Genomic DNA, 22,288 nt, shown 5'->3' on the forward strand with positions numbered 1-22,288 from the left:
TGTGTGTGGGACAACCTGGAATACTAATTATTTTTTCCCCTCCCTGTTTCTTGTTTCGTAACCGTCAACAAGCAGGATCTGCTGTTATTTAGTAGTTCCCTTTTATTGTTTTCCAGTGAAGGTTCTGTCTGCAAATTTGGATTTGTGTGATTTCCCTCCCCCCCTCCCCCCCCCAATCAGTGTGATTTTTAAAGAGTGTGTTCAGGCTAATGTTTGCATAATTACAGAAAACTTTATTTAATGCGTATGGAAGTTTAGGTTCACATAACTGCAGAGAAGGCAGGGCCTTCCCTGCTTGAAACAGAGACAGATCCATTCGTTGTTTCATTTTGCAGTCATAAACATTGAAAGAGAAATGTAATTTCTAATGATGGAATTGGAAAGCATTTCTCAAATTGAGTGTGGTCTGATGGCAATACTGCACTGTCCCCCTGCGGCTGGCCAAAACCAGCCACTGGGCTCCTTTTATAGTCACGAGTATCTGGACCAGAGGTGATAGATAACTCTTTGTCACAACATTTCTCAATGTCAGCATTAAATGTTTCTGGGGATGATACAATATTCATAACTCTGGCATAGCCAGAAATATTTTGTTCTTGGTCTGCTTTGTGTATTGTAAATATACACCTAGAGAACTTACTGAATGGCATGGCTGGCATGTTCAGAATAGATCAGTAAAAGGAGAAGGATACACTTTTGAATAGTAAAAAGGCAGCGTAGCATCATGAGGAGTTTGAAAATGGGAAGCATGATGATGCTTTCACTCATTTGACCTCTATAACCAAAGATATCTGCAGTTATTGGCTCAAGGAGACCCATAACTGGAAGAAAAGGTAATTGCAGTTTTGTTTATTGCAGTGTTATTGAGAAATAAAGCTTAGAATTCATTAAATTTTCCATTTGCAGGTGTTTGTAAGTGTCTTATAAATCTAATAATTTCTAGGGTAAACGAGGTTGTGAAAAGTCTTCACAGTGTCTGAAGTCTGCACACTCTGCATGAAGAAGTTATAAATACTTTTATTATTGAATTGTGTAGTGCTTGTTTGTTTTGGGAACCTGCATCTTCTCCTAGAACGAGGTTGTAAAGTCTTCACAGTGTCTGAAGTCTGCACACTCTGCATGAAGAAGTTATAAATACTTTTATATTGAATTGTGTAGTGCTTGTTTGTTTTGGGAACCTGCATCTTCTCCTAGACCTAGTACTTTATAAATCTAATAATTTCTAGGGTAAACGAGGTTGTGAAAAGTCTTCACAGTGTCTGAAGTCTGCACACTCAGAATGAAGAAGTTATAAATACTTTTATTATTGTTTTGTGTAGTGCTTGTTTGTTTTGGGAACCTGCATCTTCTCCTAGACCTAGTACTAACCCTCTGCAGGATAAGTTAAATGCTTAGTGGAATTTTAACATTAAAAAAGAAATTTAAAAACATCTAGAAAAGGGTCAGTCAAATTAGAATGCTTTTATGGAAGAACATCTGTGCTTTAATTACTGCAACATAGACTTTTTTTTTAATGGTGTAAATATGTGGAACCTGTTTTTCTTATAATTTCAAAAGATAATACTAAGCTTTGCTGTATTTAGTTCTTCAAAGACCTTTTTATAATTTTCCTCCCTAATTTTGATGGAAGAAAAAATATTCCATATTTAAATCCTTCCCTCCAAGTGATGTGAACTTCAGCTTCTTGGGATAAATTTAGATCATTTTTTGTCTTGCTAAGTAGGAAGAGTTTTTAATAGCTTTTACAAGTTTGTCTTGTGTTATGGGTATGCAAAGTGATAGAAAACAATTGTAGCATTACTGTTTAGAATGGTGAAAGGAGTACAGATTTTTTTTTTCTTTGAACATCTGACTCACCAGAGTTGTCTGTTAAGCTTGACAGCTTTATTGCAAAGCAAGCGGTTGAATAAACTGGAAAAAAAGAATTGCAGCACTACTGTGTACCTGCAGCGAAGACTGTGACCCTGGGATAAAGGGAAGGAGGGGCCTCGGAGCGTTTCCCTTCTGCGCTTCTGATGAGAACTGAATTTGCAAATGGTGCCACTTAGCGAGGCTGGGGCCTTTGAGATTATTTCAGCCCTGGCATGTTGTTTCGGGTTGTTGTAATTGTTTGCAAAACATGTTCAGGGGCCCTCGCCATGCTGGTACTCGTTCTGAGCATACGTAACATGCAAAGAAAGCAGACACCAAGTGCCATTAGGGTTTAAGGTAATGTTTCTTTGTCGCACGTACCTGTGTCTTCAGGTGCGGTGTGTTACTCTGCTTAGCTTTCAAAGCAGCAGTTGTTTTGATTGAACCAAAATATGTCTTTGACCTATGCCCTTTTTTCCTTTTGAAGTCTCATTTTGCTTTATAGGGTGATTTAAGTTATTTCACTCTCTCTCTCAGCTAGAATATTCTAAGGACAAATTTATTTTGCTAGAGGAAAACTTTCTCAGTTCAGTTAAACAAATTTGGCCATGTTGGCCAAATTTCCTGGTAATGTGTTTTGGTTTGTAGGTACAGAGGCTTAATCTTTTTCAGCATAGTCCGGATCTCCCCATGTTTTTGTATGTGAAGCATGTAGATCCCCAGATAAATTCTGCTGAACTTGAATATGGCCTGACTTCTCAGCACTGGGGGGCAGTTGTGGAAATTACCCGAGTTGTTACATGGAGGCTAGAGTACAAGGCAATTATATGGAAAGAGAAAAATGTTTTCCATGCTTCCTTTCCCTTTCAATGCTGGGCAGTACTTTCTGCTTTCTCTTAATTCCTGGTGTGGCAGCACCATTTGGTACTCTTCTGTCTCTGGACTCTGCAAAGCCTCATAGGAAGAGTTGTGGGTTTCTTGATTTTTGTGGTTTTTTACAGCTCAAGTACCGTAATGAATCTAACTCCATGAGAGTTAGACCCCAATCCTAGCCACCACAACATATTTTGAATTTGAAAAATCTGCCTGTGTCTTTTTCTCCCTCTGCTTTTTGCATAAATATTTATTTATATTGAATATATAGGACCTGCAAATTAGAAACAGTTTCTGTGCCCTACAGGTGCCCGGCATGTGTTAAAAATCCATCGATTACAAGGCACCTCTATCATGACAAAGACTTAGTCTCTCTGGGATTTATGAACTAGTGAAGTGTTTTTGTGTGAAAGATGAGACATGGTTGTGTGATTCTTGGGCAGACCTTAGGACATTCATACGGATTATGAGTGTCACTCAGCCCTCATTCGTATGAAATGCATCTTCTTCCTCATTTTGCTGCATTTAGGCTCTTTCTCTGACACCCCTTTGAGTTCTGTGGTGTAACCAGCATCACTGAACACAGTGTGGTCTCGGGGGATTTTGGATGAAGTTCGAGGGTTTTGTCTCCTTTCGATTTTGAGAGGCCAATGAATAATAGTTTGTTGGACTTCGTTGTAACGGCTTGGATTTGCCTGGTACTTCTGGTGTGTCTGTAACGTAGGTGACTGACGGAGCTGCTCAGCTAAGCATCAAAGTGCTTCGGCTTGCAGGCGCTGCTAAAATAAATAGGGTAAGGTGAAGTGTGTAGCAACAGCTGTACGGTTTGGGCTGTAAAGAGGCCTGGGTTGTAGACAATGTATCAGTAGCATCGATACACAATCCAGTGCCAGTTAGGCATGTAATTGCGCAGAAATGGCCTCTAATACCAGTTTCAAGAAGAGCTGCCAAAACCACAGCGCTCAAGGCCTCTCCCTCTGAGTTCAACCAATGCTCGAACGAAACAGCCCCCAGCTTGTTCCTCCGGGACACAGGCCTGCCTTGTTAGGAAATCGGTGAAGTTTGGGAACCCACAATACCTCACATAGCTCTGTGTACAGTAACGGAGGGTGGAAATAGGGCCATAGGCATGAGCAACCAGACGAGTTATAAATATAGAATCCTCTCACAATTCCAGTTTCGTTAGTCATGGGAGGACAGTGAGAGTTTTATAAACTTATAAGGAATATACAAACAGTTCTGAATTTAAAATAACTCTGTATAATTTTTTTAGTGTGTGAAAAGAATATTCTTTTTTGAGACCATCCATGTAAGTATCTGCTGTACACAGTGTGTAAGGATCTGTGTATTTATATGTTCATGTAACGTGACTTGAGATGGCAAAAAAAAGGTACTGGAGGGGAAAAGCGTAGCTCAAACGTGCCAAACTCTAGCAGAAACAGAGTGGGAAGCAGAGTGCTTCCCACTTTGTGCCAGCATCAAAAACATGAATCTCCCCTTTTTCTTTAGTAAGTGCCATCTGATGCCGTCTCTGGCTTCAGAGCAGCTGGGCAGCATCGCTGAGCTGGCTTTGCTGCAGCCTGGAGCCTCTGTCAGATCCAGGGATACAGCTCACCTTGACTGTCCTTCCTATAAATAAATAAATAAAACCGTCTGGTACTCCCTAATCTGATCACAAATCCTTACTACAGGAAAGGATTTAGAAAGTCCAAGGCAATGTCATCATTTTTTTTTCCAGTCATATTAATAGGAATTCCTCAAAAGCATGTGCATATGTATAAGCAGAGACAACTCGCCCATCCGAGCATTAACTGTGTATTTGACTACGTGGCCAGCAGTGGTGTGTGTGCCATTTGTCCCGCGAGTGTATTATGTGTGTTTGCAGTTTCTGGGGGATGGCATAGTAGAGCGTGGTTTTCCTTGTTTGGTTTATTTTATCAATGTGTGGAAGAACTGAAATAGTTCTGTATCATAATGGAGGATGTTTTTGAAGATAGTGGACTAAGTGCAGGCTGGACGATATAATGCCATCTTCCACTTAAGTTAGAAGAAAACACTGAGCAAACCCCTATGCTCTTCCCATCAGTGCCCCTCGCTGACCCAAGTCACTTTTTCCCAGTATCTTCTAATTTCAGGTGTTTCAGTCCTTTGCTTGGCTTGAGCAAGCTGGGGATTCAGAGCTGCTCAACTTGCAGCTGTTTGCTTGGGGCTTCCTTTGGCATCGCGACAAAGTCCAGTGCCTCTGTGGATTTGGGAGCATCTCTGCACATCCTGCAGGCTCTGCAACCTGGTTCAGCCTTTTCTAGCCACAAACAGAGCTGTTTAGTAACCCACAAGCAAACAAGCAACTGTTGCAGCAGTTCTGTTCTTTGGAGATCAGACCATGTAGGATGGAGTTAAAAGTTCATGTCCAGACAGTTCAGGATGATTTACAGACTATGAAAGCGATTTGCATCAAGTCTGAGAAGATACTAAACGTTTTCCCTTTTCCCTCTGAAACGCTTCTATCTACAGTCATGGTGTATGAGAAGAAACTAATTTTAATACAGATTTCAAGTCAATTGTATACTTTCCACTGTCCATGTTGTGTGTTAAATTTGTTAAAATGTGTTAAGAGATGGATTAATGCGTGCTCTTCCAGTCTGCTTTTGGGTCCTACAAACTGTCGTCTTCTGTATTCCCTCTGTGTTTATAATAGAGGAAACATTTAGAACGAAAAAAATTATTCCATGATTATTAAAAGCAAGGAAAGAGCTCACCTTTGTTTGTTGTGGATCTCAATAGCACAACCTTCAGTTGCTGTTAGATTTGCTTATACTCTCTTGTATTTCTGGAAGTCATGAAGGAAATACTTTGTTTAATGGTTTTGAACATAATTGCCTTAATATTGTTTGAAGTGATGTTGATCTTAACAGGATGCCTTCACTTGCAATGTGCAAGTATCGTAAGTGATGACGTACTCCCAGACTTACTAGTCTGTAATTTAAAACAAATGCACCTAGGTGTCTCTGAGAACTTTCCAGACCATCAGTATTCTTGCATCTTGTTTTGCCCTTCCATTGTATTTCTTCTCTTTTCTCAGATTCCTAAATACCTAGATCTTAATCCTTTTTTTAGTGGGCTATCTCACTAGCAGGTGAACAACTCGAAAAAATTTGCTCTGTAGTACAACAGTTGGAATGTTCTTGCTCTTTCTGGCTGTTTCCTTGAGTTTTAATCTTTTCGATGATTAAAACTCAACAGATTTTGTTATCTGTTAACGCAGGTATCCTAGTTGGCAATGAGCAAAAACTTTCTAAACATTGTGCCCCACCGCGTGTATTGTAAAAATTAGTTTTACTGAAGCTTCCCCCCCCCCCCCCTTTAGGATAGTTAGCCATCGACTGGAGCAGTGTTGATGTCTGCCTCTAAGAAGAGCATTATGTTTCAGTGCTTATGCCAGAATGGTTAAGCCTGTTGATGGGCTTAATGCATAAATGCGAAGGGCATTCCTGAAACAAAGCAGGAGATGAATCCCTCCAAACCAGTGACCTTTTTTTTTTTTTTGCCCAAGATGAAACTGCCATTATCCTTCAGCATTAAGAGAACCACATAATTTAGGCCAGTGTGATAATGTTATCAAGCTATCTTCCTCCTTTAGAATAAATCTGAAATGTGAATAGTATTCTTCCTTCAGCTGGGGTTTTGCCAGGAGATGGCTGACCAGCACTCCTTGCTTGCAGTATATTAATTAAATCCTGTAAAGCTTATTGCCTTACATTTGCAGCATTTGGAAGACAGGCAGATTAAATCTTGCTTTAAGCAACAACAGGCAAAACCCCAATATATTGCTTGTAATCTGGAGTGAAAAGAAAAATAATTTGCTTCAGAGCTGTTCTGCAGCAGCCCTTTTCTTTCCTTATGTGTTACTGAAGAGTTCAGGAACTTTAGTTGCCCCTTTAGAAACATGGACAAATTTGTGTCCGTGAGTGGTGGGTGATTGCAGCAGACGGGGAGCAGCTTTCACTGCTGTGGGGTGACCCTCACTTTCCTGCTTTCATCCTCACTGGCATCAGTGTTACTGTTCTGATTTGTGTCTTCCAGTGGGAAATTTCCCTTTTTGTAGAGAAAATGTTTCTAGAACAGTGCAGCACTGATGGTGAAGATTCCCAACCAATTTGTTTACCTAGTGTTGAAGATAAAGTAAAACTGGCCTGAATGCCTGATAGATGCTTGTGTATGTGCCTCAGTTGGGTTTGTTTATGTACTGAATTCATACTGGCGTGGAAGGGACAAAATGGACTTGTTTTTTTCCTCTTTCTCTTGAGTGCCAGCTGCAGTGATGCCAGTCTGGGTTGTGCTGGGCAACATAAGCTGTTTTGAAAGAGAATGCAATTTGTGCTGCCTGGGTTTGTCAATAAGCTGTGTTTATTTGCACCTTCCTGGTTGTTAGTATTACGCACTTAGCAGCAAATGGAGTAACTGTACTATCTATTGGTTCCTGTTGACCGTGGTCTAAGGTAGTTGTTTTCTTCACTCGGGTTTCCATTTGGTCCAATTTCAGTGCGATGTGAGTAGCTGTAACGCTGCTGGAGCTTTTAGCAGGGTTGATTGCTTCACTTGCAGAAAACCTGAAGGGATTGGAGGTTTTACAGTGCCAAATAGTGTCCCCGAGTCCTCTAGTCACTCTAAATAAAATGGATTTAGCACACGTGTTGTTATATATCACAGCTGGGAAGCCTGGAAGCTGTTTTGAGGTAACTTCTAGGGTAAAAAACGAATGATAAATGGCCAAAAGAGGTGGTCGTGGTGGGGTCATCAAACTCCAATGTATCTGACTGAAATATGCTTTGGGTTGTTTTCATCATCATTTTTAATAGGCTGCTGTGTTCTTTTCAGCTGGGAAGGAGAGCTACAGTTATGTTGCACTGAGGCATTTGTGTGTCTGAGGGATTACAAACCATGCCATGGGCCTCTGGCTCCTCGGAGCTGGGCTGATGTGTGTGTGCTGGTCTGAAATGCTCTAGGTGCTAAAACTATTCTGAGGGGAAGGGAAAATACTGATGTTGAAGAAAAAAATTGTAAAACTAGAAGGCATCGAGTACCTCTCCACAACAATATGTTCTAGCAAAGTGTTCGTTTCATTGAATGATGAATGTTTCCTCTCTGTTTCATAGACCTTACCGCATGTGGTGGTATTTGAGAGTCTCCAGGTGCTGAGTGTTGCTGGGCTTTCTTCTCCTAACCTGTCTCCACTCCTTTCTTCCACTTCCTTTGCTCTAGAATCATCTACAGGTGCTTCGATCTCAGCAGTTGGATCCAACTGCTGCACAACTGTGGCTATACAGGCATCTAGCGTGGTATTGTTTTTCAACCATAAAATCCTGAGGAAGGGGATGCAAGAGTAGATTCCTTTATCAATCTTTCATATGATTAAAGATTGAGCAGTTAGTAGGCTGATGTCAGGTTGGGCAAATCCTTTGAGGTTATTTTGAGGTTCTGGATGCTTCATCACACCTATTCCTTCACTTAGGGGGGATATGGCATACAGCATCTGTGACAAACTGAAATATCAAGAAGCAAGAGACCAAAAAGCTTTGTGTGGAAGCTGATCAGATGTAGTTAAACATCAGCTGGATTTGTGTAGCAGGAAAAAAATAATTCACAGAACAACTTCAGAATAATTTCAAGATCCTTGGAAAGGTCTGCCAGATAAAAATGGGCTGGTAATGACTAGGATGTAAACATGGAAATACATGACTGGTGAAATGATCTCGAGTCAGATGTAGCTTGCAGGCTGTGGACTTAATGCCCTCTTCTTGCTTCTTGGTATAAATTTGTATAGACCTATCCAAATATTTTACTGGTGGGCATGATTATGTATACATACTAGAGGTTTAAAGAGGAAGGAGATGATCACTTTCAAGTTCTGGTATCAGGGCTGGGTTGAACTGAACCTTTAAATGAGATCTGGCAGTTTAATTTCAAAACCTGCCAAACTTTATGCCTTAACCACTAGAAAGAAAGCTGTTCAACGTGGTAGCGGTTTTTCCCTTCAGGATTTTCACTGAGCATGAGATACCAGGGTTTTTGAGTGCAGGGGGTAGAGAGAAAAGACGAAAAATACACCATTGTTAATATGTTGCTAATACCTGTTTTTGCACCACTATAAAGATTTTATACAGCTGCTCTAAGTGGCCTCTTCAGTTATTTGGAGATGACTTGAACCCATATTTCTGTGATTGGAACACGTTACTGCATGTGTTTAATATGTGTATTTCCTTATTGTAGTCTTTATTCTGTAGTTACTTGATTCCAGCCCTGGCCATGAATCACTGGAACTGGATTTTCTGAGTAACGTCTCTCCAGTCGCTCTATTCTCACAGTATACTAGGCAAAAGAAATCAGGTCTTGTATAGGCTGCTTGAGCATTTGAAGTCAGCTGTTTGAAAGACTGTACCAAAGTTTAGACCATTAAAATGCGATATTTTAAAAATTCTGTCATGTAAAGGGATTAACATTCCAAAAATGACCGTTTTTTCTGTCTTTGTGGATAAATTTATGCAGCTAATTTTTTCAGTAGTTGGCTAGGAGTTCCTCCTGGTTTCTGCTCAAAACTAGGCTTTTTTTCCCCTTTTCTTTCTGAAACATTATTTTATGTGAAGGATGCTCTAAAAAAGCAGAAACAGTATAAAAAAGGAAGGATCGAATATCATTTTACAAGGAGGGAAAGAATCTTAAAAAAAAAATATTTATCCCACACTTGGCAACCTTTTGCTCGCCCGCATGTGACTGGCATGGTGCCATCCTTGGCAGAGACCGGTGCCTCAGCTTGCCAGAAGTCTTCCTCTTCTGGCTGCGTTTTCACTCCCTGTGACTGATTGTTTATTCACCTGATTTTTCTGTTTTAGCATTGCTGAAGTCTTGGCGTCTTGGAGATGATAAGAACACTTTGTCTACCCAAACTGTACAATAGCCATGACGTCAATGCAGAGTGTTTGCAGCAAGCTTCAGCTTTGTGCGCACTTCAAATAGCAGGAGGTATTAGATGTCAGACAAACTTACTACCACCTCCTTAGCATGAGGCTGTCCAAAAAGGAACTGCCGTAAATACAGACAGATGATTTGTTTCTTGCTTTTTTTGGAGAGTTGTCTTTGAGGATTTCCCAACCTTGCTTTGTGTTTGCAATTTTGGTTTAGCATCTTGGGGATTTTAATTTGAGAATAATGAGTCTCTGAGTCAGATTCTCTTGGAGCTCCTTTTGTTTGTAAGATCTTTGCATTTAGTTTTAAAGTATTTCCTTTCTGTATGTGAGGTCTGAATCTGATTTGCTCAGTAAGTGGGCATCTTGAAATGAAATATTTTGACTTTTTTGCGAGTGATCACAGTATCTTGAAAGTCTTTGGAAAATCTCCTGAATTTTGGTGACAAGGAGAACTTCTCATTTGAAGAAATCAGAGAGAAGGTGACATGGATGGTCAAAGAAACTACTGTTGTTGGGTTTGCTCCAGTAAATTTGATTTGTGGCTACTGGTACTCTTGTAATGTCCTTCTCTCAAGACCTAATGATTATTCAGTACTTTCACTCCCTAAATGTGAATAGACACTCTGGTCTAGTCAAGTCTCCATGATCTCTTTATTAAAGTTGTGAAGCTGCCTAAGGGTCTGCCCTTCTCCAGGTCTTGCTTTGACTTCCTTCTTCCATGGCTGCCCTCCAAGGTCTCTGAAATTTTCTGTTATCTTGGTAGCTCCATGTGATGACAATTAAGCATTTTTTGCCCTTGTGCTCATCAGCAAGGATTTGTTTGGTGGTTTGGATTTTTTTGTATATGGTTATCAGCCTTCATGATCCAAGGCACTGTTGTACCTGGCTAATAAGTTCTGTCTCCAAATGTCAGCCCACTGTTTGCTTGTATTTGTCTCTCATGTTCTTGCGGACTAAAGTCAACAAGTTACTGAGTATATTTCAGGGTGGGTTTTTTTTGGCAAAAGTATTTTGGAACCTGCATTTTAAATGTTTTGGTACAAATCTAGCAGCCCAAATAGCACAGTTTGGGAGGGCAGGGGGGAGGATAGATGGGGCTGGGAGGGCAGGGGGGGGAAGATAGATGGGGCTGGATTGTAAGGCCAGCCAATGGTGCTTAGTAAGATTTTTGTAACGGGTATATCTGAGGGAACTGGCATGTAAGGCAGATAAGAATTTTTGTTGTTCATAACATATCCTACATACACACAAAAGTTCTTGTTCTGCCTCTTGAAAGAAACAGGATACCCGTATTGTCTCCAGGCTGAAAACTATGCCAACGTTAGCAAGAACAAGCAAAAAATAGGACTGAGAGAAAAGCAAGGTTGCTGAGCTTTTAAAAAATTATCTTTAAAAAGTTTTCAAGACTTCTTGTTAAAATGGTTGTGATTAAAATACTACTATAGTTTTGAAAACCTGTTTCACTGATTGCCTTTTTCATGTGAACTTGTATATCCTTCTGTGCTTCAATTTATATTTCTGTAGACAAGAGTCAGCAGATTTACCAGGAGATGCAGGGAATCCTAGTTATATAGCAGACTGTTCATGAATGGCAGGAGCATTAAGGGAATATAAGTGTCTTTCCCAAGAATGAAATAAACTCGATCTTTTTCTACTATGTTTATCTGAATACGTAATGTAGCAGCATTTGTTTTTTAGCAAATTGTCTAGATGAAAACAAAAAAATCACATAGTTAATACATCTAGTAATTAACTTTGTGGAGGCATGGGGGGAGTGTGTGTGTGTTTTTTCTTAGTAGGGCTTTGAACTGGAAATGTAGCTACTACACGAAATCTGAGTTCTGGCACCCACTCAGAACAGCAGTCCATCTGCTAGCAAGGCACACTGATTTTTTTAATTTTTTTTTTTTAATCTCTTAGTAGTCACAAATGCAAGTAGTACTGTATGCCTTAAGGTGAGGGGCAATTTTGTGGTGCCTTACTAAGGTGGCATCTGGGCAGACTTTACTTCGTTTACACTGGTGCAGGTTACTGTCAAAAAAAGAATATACACCTGCATACTTATTTTTGCGTAAGGGTTTGGTGTGTATGGTTTTCTCCTTTTCAAGAAAAAAATCTGGTATCTTTCAGCAATGCATTATTTAGCAGTGATTTCCTCTGCATTCCTGCTCTGAATAGTCTTACAAGTAGCTGGCTCTGCAAAAATTTTCTTAATTTGGCCTGCATGTGATATTTGTGCTACCTGGGCAGGCATTGGCCATCCCCATGCTCCTACCTCCTTGTTCTCATAGTCTTCCCCCTCCACCCCCCTTCTACTTTTCTGCCTGTTTTCACTCTGAAAAAAATGAGTAGACAGGTATGGAGCAGTGCTGTTGGGTTTTAACAGCAGTATGTGCAAGGAAAGGGTTGCAGGGTTGAGTAATGTTTCTTTTCTGATTAGAGAAGACAGATGAGCTCTTGGGCAACCTCAATACTACCTTCTCATGCAGTAGACCTGCTGCATTCAATTCAGTGTATCCAAGCTGTCTTTAATGCAAGCTTGTTGTGTTAGGTGTACGTTGCTACATATGTGCAAGTAATAGCACTGTCAGATATTGTAAGCAGGTCTGCTGATGATACTTAATAGCTACCTGCTAATATAGGGGAGATACTGTTAAGGCTGTCAGGTTACCTGGGGAGTACCTGCAGGTTGAATTTCCTCCACAAAACCTTTCTTAGCCTTAATTGTATAAGGAGAACCCAACTTGGTACCCGGATGCTTAGACTTGCAAAGTTGGCAGTTAGGGCTTAAAATAAAAACTGAATAAAATTAAGCAAGATCAATATAGAACCATTTTGATAAGAAATGCAAAATTATCTGGTGGCAGTTTTACAAGTCCTTTTCAAGGTGAACGCTACCTTAAAGCTGGCAGAAAATGGCTTCTTATAATCAAAACTTGACATAGGATGTCTAGATCCTGATGCAGAGCTGTGAACAGTTTTTCTTCTTTTTCTTTTTTTTTTTTTTAATTATTGTCTTGTGTCATAATTGTGGTGCTCTGCTCAATAGCACTGTAAAAACATACTGGAAAGCCTAGATCTCATTATGGGAGGAGGGAAGGGATCAAGATTTTAGGGTGTTTAGTCCTGCATTAAAACAACACTGTAGTTGCAAACTGAAAGAGAAATTGCAATGCAGAACTTCTGTGGAACTGTTACGGTTCCTTAAAACATTGTCTTTCTCTGCAGGCTGGGCTCTGCTGCTTCCGTGTTCATTTTGGGATATTACGTTCTTTGCTGGTTATATGCGTTTTGCTCAAATCATTCAGTTTAAATGTCTTGTGGTGCTTTGCTTGGATCTTGTTGTAGTTGTACTACTGAAATTTTGTTTTATGCTGTTATTATTGGTACTGTGTTTTAGCTAAGTTAGAAAGTAGAAAACAGTTGCTTAATGCAAACCAGATTTCCTATCTGTGTTTGTTTACAGAGCCTCTGGCACACAGCTCGCGTGGCTAAAAGGCCATACAATGCTGTAATCAAAATGTTGTTGTTACATAAATATAATGCTGCCACTTCTTTTGATGTAACAGTGGTGAGCTTGTCTGCTGACGATTCTGCTCTTTGTTCGTGTCTTCCAAGCTGAAATGCTTTCACATAAAACGAATGTCTCCATAAATTTGCACCCCATTTTTTTCTCCCTTTCATATTTTGTTCTCTGAACCCAGAATTTGGGGATAAGGCAGAATTCTGTTATGCTCTTCAGGGGAAAATAGTAGCTCCATGATTCCACAGTAGTTGATATGTACCATCTGTACTTTATTAAACCTCATTTTGCATACATAAGCAACATTGGGAAGCAACATTGGGATGCTACACTGGGGTCAACCTAACCATGTGTGCTACAGTATAGCAGTGCTTTATTGTACAAGTGTAATTAAGTTGTTTAAAGGAAGCTTGTTTTCTTGCCAGTAAAAGACCAATTTGAAGTACAAATAAGAAAGACAAGAAATGCTTAGAAACACAATAAGCACTCCAAAAAAAAAAAAAAAATTAACCGTAATACTAGGGCTGTGGAATAGGTTCCAGTACTTGGCTGTTTCCATTATCCTTATGTTGAGCTTGCTTTCAGCAGTTTTCCTTATTATTTAATTGGCTCATGTTATAAATTTGATCTGAGAAAAAGATATTTTCAGGCAACTAAAACTGAGAAAAACAGAATTTAATTTGTCAGTTTTACAGGAGTTGGTTCTTTTGCAGAGATACTTTAGAGCCCAGGGAATGAAAGCTTAGAGTTGTAGGGATTGGGGTTTTTCATTTAATGCTGTTCACTTTATTTAATAGCTCTTGTTCATGCTACCTTGCTTTCTGTCTTGCAGTGTGCCCCAGCTCATGCGGCAAGCGAGCCTGTACAGACCAAAATGAGTGTTGCCATCCCGAATGCTTGGGGAGCTGCACGGCGCCTGACAACAACACCGCTTGCGTGGCCTGCCGCAATTACTACTACGAAGGAGTCTGCATGCCTACCTGCCCTCCCAACACCTACAAGTTCGAGGGCTGGCGCTGCGTGACTAAAGAGTTTTGCTCCAAAGTCCCTGCCACCGAAACAAGCGAATATGAGAGGTTTGTGATTCACAACGACGAGTGCATGGCAGAATGCCCCTCTGGATTCATACGCAACGGCAGCCAAAGGTAACGCATGCAGCTTCTGGAAGGCCTGTCGGAGTTGTCATGTTCGAGTTTTTCCACCCCCTATTCTGTGGCAGCTTGTGATGCAAATTACATTAGGTAGAACATACATTGGGGAATTGCATGACTTCCTGGTAAAGGCTTGCTTAGATGAATTTACCATTGAAAGGTCTGATTGCATGTGGTCCTGTGCATTGTCAGTTGCCACTGAGTCTTCTGAAGGACTTGAGGAGGTCAGTACAATGCAGAACTGGGTCTTCAAGTAGACAGTAACAAAATGAAAGTGAAAGCGCAGGAACACAAGGTTGGAGGTTGGCCGATGCCCATTATCACACAGAACAAAACTGTAGGAGTTATCTTGCTTCGCATATTATTTGCTTTATGTGTGCTTGCATTTTAGACACATGTATTCTTTAGTGCATTTAATTTTATTTCCCTTTTTTCACTGTTTTCAGAAGATAACAATGGTGTTTTAGAAGGGAGCAATCATGTAGATGGTGACAAAAATAATGCAGCAGCTGACGATTTTATACAGAATAATTTCTTGCAAGAATATCACTCGCCTCTTATTTAATTCTAACAGTTGGAGTGATGCGTGCTTATGATTTTCTTACTTTGCCAGTGGTTTAAGTGAACAGCCTTAGTTGCCTACTGACCCTTGGAAGTCATAGATGTTGAGTAAAGGACAGTCAGTGTGCTAAAATTCATAGTGCCTCAGTACTGTGCTAAAAAGATGTCTTTGTAGGCTGTTCTAAGATGTTGGGTTTTTTGGAAAGGTGGTTGTGATGATACCTGCACCAGTTGTGTGTCTGTGCATGCATGTCATCCATCCGTTCAATCAAATAGTAAGGCAGTCTCTGGTTGACGCTTGGGTGTAAGCAACTTAACACTGCCTTTGCTTGAATCCAGATATTTACCTGAGAAATGTTTCTTTTGTTATCTACTTGAGCTTGTAGTACCAGCTGTTTGAACGGCTTACACTGAAGTGCATGGCCATCCTATCTTATCTCAGTGTTGTGCTCTGCTGCAAAGATTGAAGGGAGCTGTAACTCAAGGCTAGTAAATGTTTTGTTCCCCAGAGGTGGTGTTAACAAATAGTTGCAAATGGAAAGCATTTCCAGCATTCTTTGTACATTTAGTTGAATGCCTCTTGCTTGTGTCTGCAGCTTTTAGTGGTTTGTGGCATGTTATAGTGCAGGATTTTGAAATAGGAGCTTACTACTAAGAAGCTTCTTTTATTGTTTATGCATGAAAAACTGTTGTTATCAATTTACATGTTTCTTTAAGCCTCAGAAGAAAATGGGTTCAGTTTCTTTTAGAAAGAATAAATAGTAAGTCCATGTTCATCAGTGTTGTCGTCAGGAGCCTTTGTCTTTGGAGCTGGGTTTGTTTTTTTGTTTTTCATTTTTCCTCTCTAAAGTGATAAGGTAGAGTAAGTAATAATGAAATACGAAGGCAAGTGCTAGAATAAATTGAAAAATAAAAATGACCTTGAATTAGGAAAGACATGTACTAGGAGGAGTGATCAGAGGGCATGTTTTGTGCGCACATTAAGTGTTCAATTTTGAGATGAGTATGCAGACAGTATAACATGGAGCCTTTAAAAAGCTGCTGTAGCCAAAGGCTAGGCTGGCCTGAGTTCTTGTTCCTTGAGTTTGGCCACTAAAAAATGCTTATGAATGCTTGTGAGTATAAGAAGCAGGAGAAGTGAGCCTGTGCTTCAGTGTTTCCTCCCAGCTTCTGGCAATCCGATTTCTCTGAGTTTGGGGCTGTGTCTGTCTTGGTGTTTTATAGTCACTGGTGGACCTGTTCTCTTTCCATCTGTGTAATCCATTTTGAACCTGCTTAGACTTCTGACCTGTCTCTCCCAATGCCTGTTGCAAATTAGTTTTGCCTTGCATCAAGATGCATCCTTGTGTTTGTTTAAACTTTCTGCTTTTAATACCTCTTAAGCTATAAGAAATAGTGACTAATTCACTGCTCGCTTTCTCCACGTCACTCATGACTGTATGCTCCCACAGTTGTCTTTCGCCAGTTAAAACGGCCAGGAGCATGGAATTCCCTAGTGCTGAGCTTCAAATGTTGGTTTAAGGGCATGGAGACAGTCAACTTTGTAAGAACTTGAACAATGTTTTCCCATCTCCAGTTCCTGGCTGGCCTATTTTTGGAGGTTGGGCCTGGATTAGCACGAAACTTCACAGCACTCTGAGGCTGTCTGCGTACATGAGAAGGGTGGTCTTTCTGGGTATAATTAAGTTAGAGTAAATGCACAAATGCAAGGGCACTGGGTTTTACCTGAAGTGCCTTCGACTTCGGAAGGAACACAAAGCCTTTCAGAAGCTGGCAGACAGTGGGTATGGGTCCATTCATTCACTCCCGTGTTGCTGTAAATGGGAGGTACAATGCTCTAGCCTCTCTGGAGTCCAGCAGGCAAGTGTGCTAAGTTATCTGCAGCCCTCTGCAAAAGTATGGTAACTTTCATTCTACCTTGAATGATTTGTCTAAGCTTTAGAGAGAAATGTCTTTCAAAATTTAACTCAAAGCAGTCTGTAGACTCAGACTTGCGTATCATTGCTTATTTTCAGTCTCCTTTTCTTTCCTAACAGCATGTTCTGCAGTCCTTGTGAGGGGCCTTGCCCCAAAATTTGTGAGGACGGGAAAACGAAGACCATTGACTCTGTCACATCAGCACAAATGTTGCAGGGATGCACAATTCTCAAAGGAAATCTGCTGATTAACATCCGTCGTGGAAGTAAGTGCCCTCTCTTTATGAACCTCTGATAAGGCTGCTTTTAATATTTTTCCTTTTGTCTGTCAGCATAATGATAAGAACATTAAAAACTCAGCAAACTGTTTGGTTTCCAGTCCCATAGAAGTGCTCCTGTTTGATTTGGCCCACTGTAGCCCCATTCTCCAACATGCGGATGGAATAGGTATTCAGCTACCAAGTTATAAGGCAGTGAAAGCTGGTTTTTTTGTTAGCTTTTTTGGCAGGACAGGGAGCCAGGATTAGGCGGTGAGATGAGCAGTAGTCCCAAAGGAATAATAAAGGCCCAAGAAGGTGGAAAAGCCGAAAATCCTTGCATCTGTGTAGGTAAATAACTTGTCTGCAAGTAAGGCATGGCACTGTAGGACTGCATAGCCTCACATTTTAAGGCAAGGTGTGGTGTCTTGCTAAAACATGGAATCCGGAGTGCTGAGAGCTCATATGAAGCCTAGCACTGTGCCTCTGGATGGTCATCATTAGTGAGCTGGCCACCTTTGTCGCATGTCTTGAACAAGCTCTGGATTAAATTTGTCAGAGCAGTGATTCATCAGCCAGGGAAGTGTTGACAGTTGATGAGCTCTTAAAAGCAGAGTAAAAATCACTGTTAGTTTTTATTGGAAATGTATCTCCCTATGGAAGGTCCCTTTTGGTTTCATGAATAAGGTTGAAAGATTGAGATATATTTGATTCCCTTCCTCCTGCTGAATGAAAACTTCAGTGTTTAGAAACAGCAGCATGTGGATTATTTCATTCATGGTCCCACTGCTACAGGTACAGTTTTCCCTTACAGGAGATCTTCCAGTTATGCCAGGCAAGTGTGTTTTTTTTTATTTTTTAAGTATTATCTTAGAGTGCTGAAGAGCATCTGCTTCCTCGCAGCTTATTTGGTAGGGGGACCAAACATTGGTATTTGGTAATTGGGCTTTCCAGCCATCTCTTAGGACTTCGGTTTGTTTATGGCAGCAAACACACCCCATAGCAGCTTCTCCCATCCTGAGTGCTTAAAAACTTCTCCTCGCAACTGCAGTGTAACTTCACAGGATAATGACACCAGGCAACGGGCATGGGCTAGGGATTGCTGGAGGTAAGGACTTTAAAGCTTGAGCCTTGCGAAGGATGGGGTGTTGCAGACCTATGCAGAGACAGTATAGTTCCTAGCAAGGGGGCAGTACTGAAGAGTAGAGCTTGCTCTGCGGTCATTTTAATAATTTATTACAGAAAATCACCTTTAGCGAACCGTATGGAACGTGGTCCATGGCCTGAGGACATCCTTATGGTTTTACCTTTTGCTGTTTCATCAAGAGTTCTCAGTTTTGTAGCCAAAGCTTTTTACATCACTGAAAGCAATGCTTTGTGCCCCAGAGAAGACCAATAGCATACCTCCACCTCTTCATCTTCAGTCTTGTTCTCTGTATTCCAATGGCACTTTCTGTCTGAGCTTTGCCCTGTAGCCGAAGAGCAGTTCCAGTCTCATGGATGTGTACATTTACACAAGGGTCTTTTCATGCCTGCCAGAATGCTGGCTCAACATTTGGTGCTGGCTTCACAGTGCAATGTCCATGGAAAAAGCAGGTATAGCAGTGTGGAAAAGCAAGACTGGTTTTCCGCTGTTGCTCTGTGGCTTTATTTTGCCCTTCAACCATCTGTCCGCACAGGCAACTGTTACTGGGGGAGGAATACCAGTGTGTCTCATTTTCAAAGGCAACAAATACAAACATTTTCTTTACTGAGCTAATACTGCATTAAGCAGAATAGCAGTTAAAGCTATGAATTCTGCAATAATAAAATTACTCTTTTCTTACTGTAGATAACATCGCCTCAGAACTGGAGAATTTTATGGGTCTGATTGAGACAGTAACAGGGTATGTGAAGATTCGTCATTCCCATGCATTAGTCTCCCTGTCTTTCTTGAAGAACCTGCGGTATATTCTGGGAGAGGAACAGGTGGACGGGTAAGTGTGCAGATATTTGTAGATGCAATTTCACTTTAATAGAAAGCAGCAGAGAATAAGTCTCCTAATAAACATTCACGTACCATTTATAGAATCTTCTCTTCCACTACTATGCAGCGTCTTTCTCCTAATGAACACCATTGCACAGTCATTGCTCATTTGGATTACTGTCCAAATCAGCATATTAAATTGAGTGTATTAAAAGTATTTTTATGGTAACTTTGCTGTTGCTTTTCTCTTCAGGTTTTTCTAGGGGGATGATAAAGTGTCTTTGTTCTTTTTGCTCTATTTGAGAAAAGAGCGTCTTCAGAAACAATTGGATTTCCTTGCAATTTTTTATTGTTGGCTTTTAGCAGAGTTTTATGGAGAATGTCAGCTGAAAGGAAACCTGAACTTTACTAACCAGGGAGTGCAACTGGAAGTGACCCAACTCGTATGAAACAGATTGCAAGTTGCAACTGTTTGCAGCTCCTTGAAATGCTAATATTAAATGAATTATCTATCGGGCAGGAAAAAGGCTGGTCAGGAAAAGTAAAGTTGATCCCTTGAAATGTTTGCTGTGGGTTATATTGCTTCTATAATTACACAATGTGTGATGCTTTTTGCTGTATATAACTCCTGTTTTCCTATGATGGTAAGAGATAGTCGAGACAAAAGTTTTTATCTCCACAGAACTTGCAGTGCTGAGGTGTGGTGATGGTCCTTCAGCAAACTGCCTTGCTCTTTCTCTTCCTGAATCAAGTAGCCATCCCAAGTTTAAACCAGTGTTCTCTGGGAGAAATAAGTCTCCCTCAGTAATGACAGAACTATTAAATGAAGAATTTTGGGAAATCATGTAAGAAAAGGTGGTGGGAGGGTCATGGGAAAGGTTGCTTGTGTCTGATTTATCTGCCCGGACAGGATAAAGTTACAGCATGAGGGATTCTTCACAACCTCCCTCTTTCTCTCAGGCTAGTCTTTGGTCAGCCTTAAATTCTTAAAATTCCACCATCTGACAGAGCGAGTTAGAGGGCAGCTCTTCATCCTGCACTTGAAAAGCATGCTGTCTTTTTCAGTAAGAACACTGGCTCTACGGAAAAGCTTGTTTCTAATTGCAAATCCTAGAGGCTTGTCACTTTGCCGAGCACAAGGCTCATTCAGCCCACTTACGATGTGGTGTGCTCTCACAGATACTCCAATTATCGATATGTCTTTTCTTCTCTTCCCCTCTCTCCCTTGCTCTCTTTAAATATGAGTTTAGCTTTGTGTTTCAAGTAGTAATTATGTTTATGGTACCTTGTATGTCAGCAAGCAGAGCTGATATGAAGGGAAATGGCAGGTTTTTAAATCAGATTGCTAAATAAAGAAGTAAATAGGTGCAGCTTTGAAGAGGAAAACAGGGCCGAGTGGGGGATGTAAAATAGATCTGTAGTAAAAAGCTACTTGTGCTAAAATTCCCCCATGCGAGGAAATTACTGCAGTTACATACTTTGGGTCAGGGCAGTCTCTTTGCTTGGAAAACACCTAGCATAATTTAAGGCATTACCACAGTCTAAATAACATTTCCAAAAATACTTAGATGGAAGTAGGCACCTGGCAAGGAAGGGCTGCGCTTGAACAATTACTTTGGCAGAGTTGTGAACAACAGGGAGTGGGGTCTTAACCTGGGAAATACTGGGCTGCTGGAACAATAGCTGTTTATGCCAGCATTGCCTTGGGGGGTGAGAGGGAGGTTAACTTAAGATCCATTATGGTAGTTGATTGTGGGGTCAGTCATGTAAGGAACACTGTCCCTTTTTTTATTGAACTGACTATCAAAACAGTACTTCAGTATTTCTTTCTTCCTTATTCAGTTGCTGGTGCCTGCTGTGGTTATCACAGAAAATGAAAAGTTCAGAGGGAATTTACTTTGTTTTCAGAGTATTCGTTGCCTCTTTTGAACACCATGCCTGTAGTGAACATGCTCCCATGGCAAGAAAAAAATTTCTCTTTGCAAATAAACTGAAATGGAGATGTGCTGGAGGGTTCTCGGTGTCTGTTGCAGGATTTTGATTCCTAGTCTGGCGTTCACTCTGCTGGGGCCCTCTGTCCTCTGCTGGGGTGCTGTGTGTTCATTGCTGTCATTGACTGCAGCTGCCATGTTGATGGATGGCATGTGGGCAGCACTTCTCAAAGCATCTCCAGGTTGGGTACCTGGAAAATGAGCAATTTGTCATCTTCAGGAGCAAGCAAGGAGGTGGTGACTGAGGAAGAGTTCCTGTTGTGGCACTGACCGGCTGCTGACGTTGTGTTTCAACTGCTGCAGCAAACTGGGGACAGTCTCTATAAAAGCAAAACACCCGCCGCCCCGCATTTTCTACATCATTTTGAAGCAGAGGCATCAGTAGCTGTCAGGCTTGTTGGAAGGTGTGAGCAGGATCTCTAGCTGTTGTATGGCTTTTCACTGAAGACTTTACGGTTTGTTTTCCTGGGATCATTATTGTCAGATTATGGTGAATTCAGACAGTCGGCACGATAGCAGCAAGGCTTGTTCTAGCCACGGCATTTCAACAAAGCAGTCACCCTGTGTGTGATTTAGGAATGAATAATGCCCTCCAGGCTGGTGGTAAACACAGGTGGTGAGCATGTCTGCAGTGGCAGGCTGCCATGGCGGAATGCTCCTCGGCTTTGTTTTTGTTTAAGGGGAATCTGTAAAGACACTGTTTCTCAGCTGTCCATGTGTAAGTGAAGTTTCAAAAAGTGAGTTGGGGATTTTGTACACTGAAGTGTGAGGCTGGGTTTGTGTGGGGGTTTAAGCAGCTCATCAGTTTACTTTTTCGAACTGGACAAGAAAACACTGAACTTTAGTAAGGTCCGTTACTTCCAAATCCATGGGTTAGTATAAAAGCCCCTAGTTTCCTACCCGTGAATTTGCATATGGAGATGCAATTCTTGGCCAAAATCAGCTGTTCCTAAGTTGCTTACAATTTATATCAGCAAGGTGTGTGTAGGTATCTATTAGAGACAGGTATTCTGTTAATAACCTCAGTGGTTCTGTTTGAAGTGCTGGTAGGCAAACACAAGCAAAAGAATATACCAGCATTATTAAAACATTAGCAATGTTTTGGAAATTTGGTAAAGCTCAGGCTTGTAGAGAAATGCTGAAGAACGAACCTATTGAAAGACAAACCATCAAACGGAGCATTTTGTTCAAGTATTGTCTTCCGTATTGTTCTCTGTTGTGGCGTTGTGCTATA

At 40.9% G+C, this 22,288-nt stretch overlaps 1 protein-coding gene across 1 annotated transcript in view; it reads left to right on the plus strand.

Annotated features, from left to right (window-relative positions):
• The window catches only part of IGF1R (insulin like growth factor 1 receptor), a 195,594-nt gene that overhangs the window by 134,987 nt on the left and 38,319 nt on the right, over nucleotides 1–22,288 (plus strand). The window contains exons 5-7 of the mRNA XM_019472517.1: nucleotides 14,045–14,357; nucleotides 16,961–17,106; nucleotides 18,929–19,073. Of these exons, the coding sequence (XP_019328062.1) occupies nucleotides 14,045–14,357; nucleotides 16,961–17,106; nucleotides 18,929–19,073 (604 nt within the window). The remainder of the gene's footprint in view (nucleotides 1–14,044; nucleotides 14,358–16,960; nucleotides 17,107–18,928; nucleotides 19,074–22,288) is intronic.

The sequence above is a fragment of the Aptenodytes forsteri genome, unplaced genomic scaffold (assembly GCF_000699145.1).
Source record: "Aptenodytes forsteri isolate BGI_AS27 unplaced genomic scaffold, ASM69914v1 Scaffold564, whole genome shotgun sequence".
Taxonomy (NCBI): domain Eukaryota; kingdom Metazoa; phylum Chordata; class Aves; order Sphenisciformes; family Spheniscidae; genus Aptenodytes; species Aptenodytes forsteri.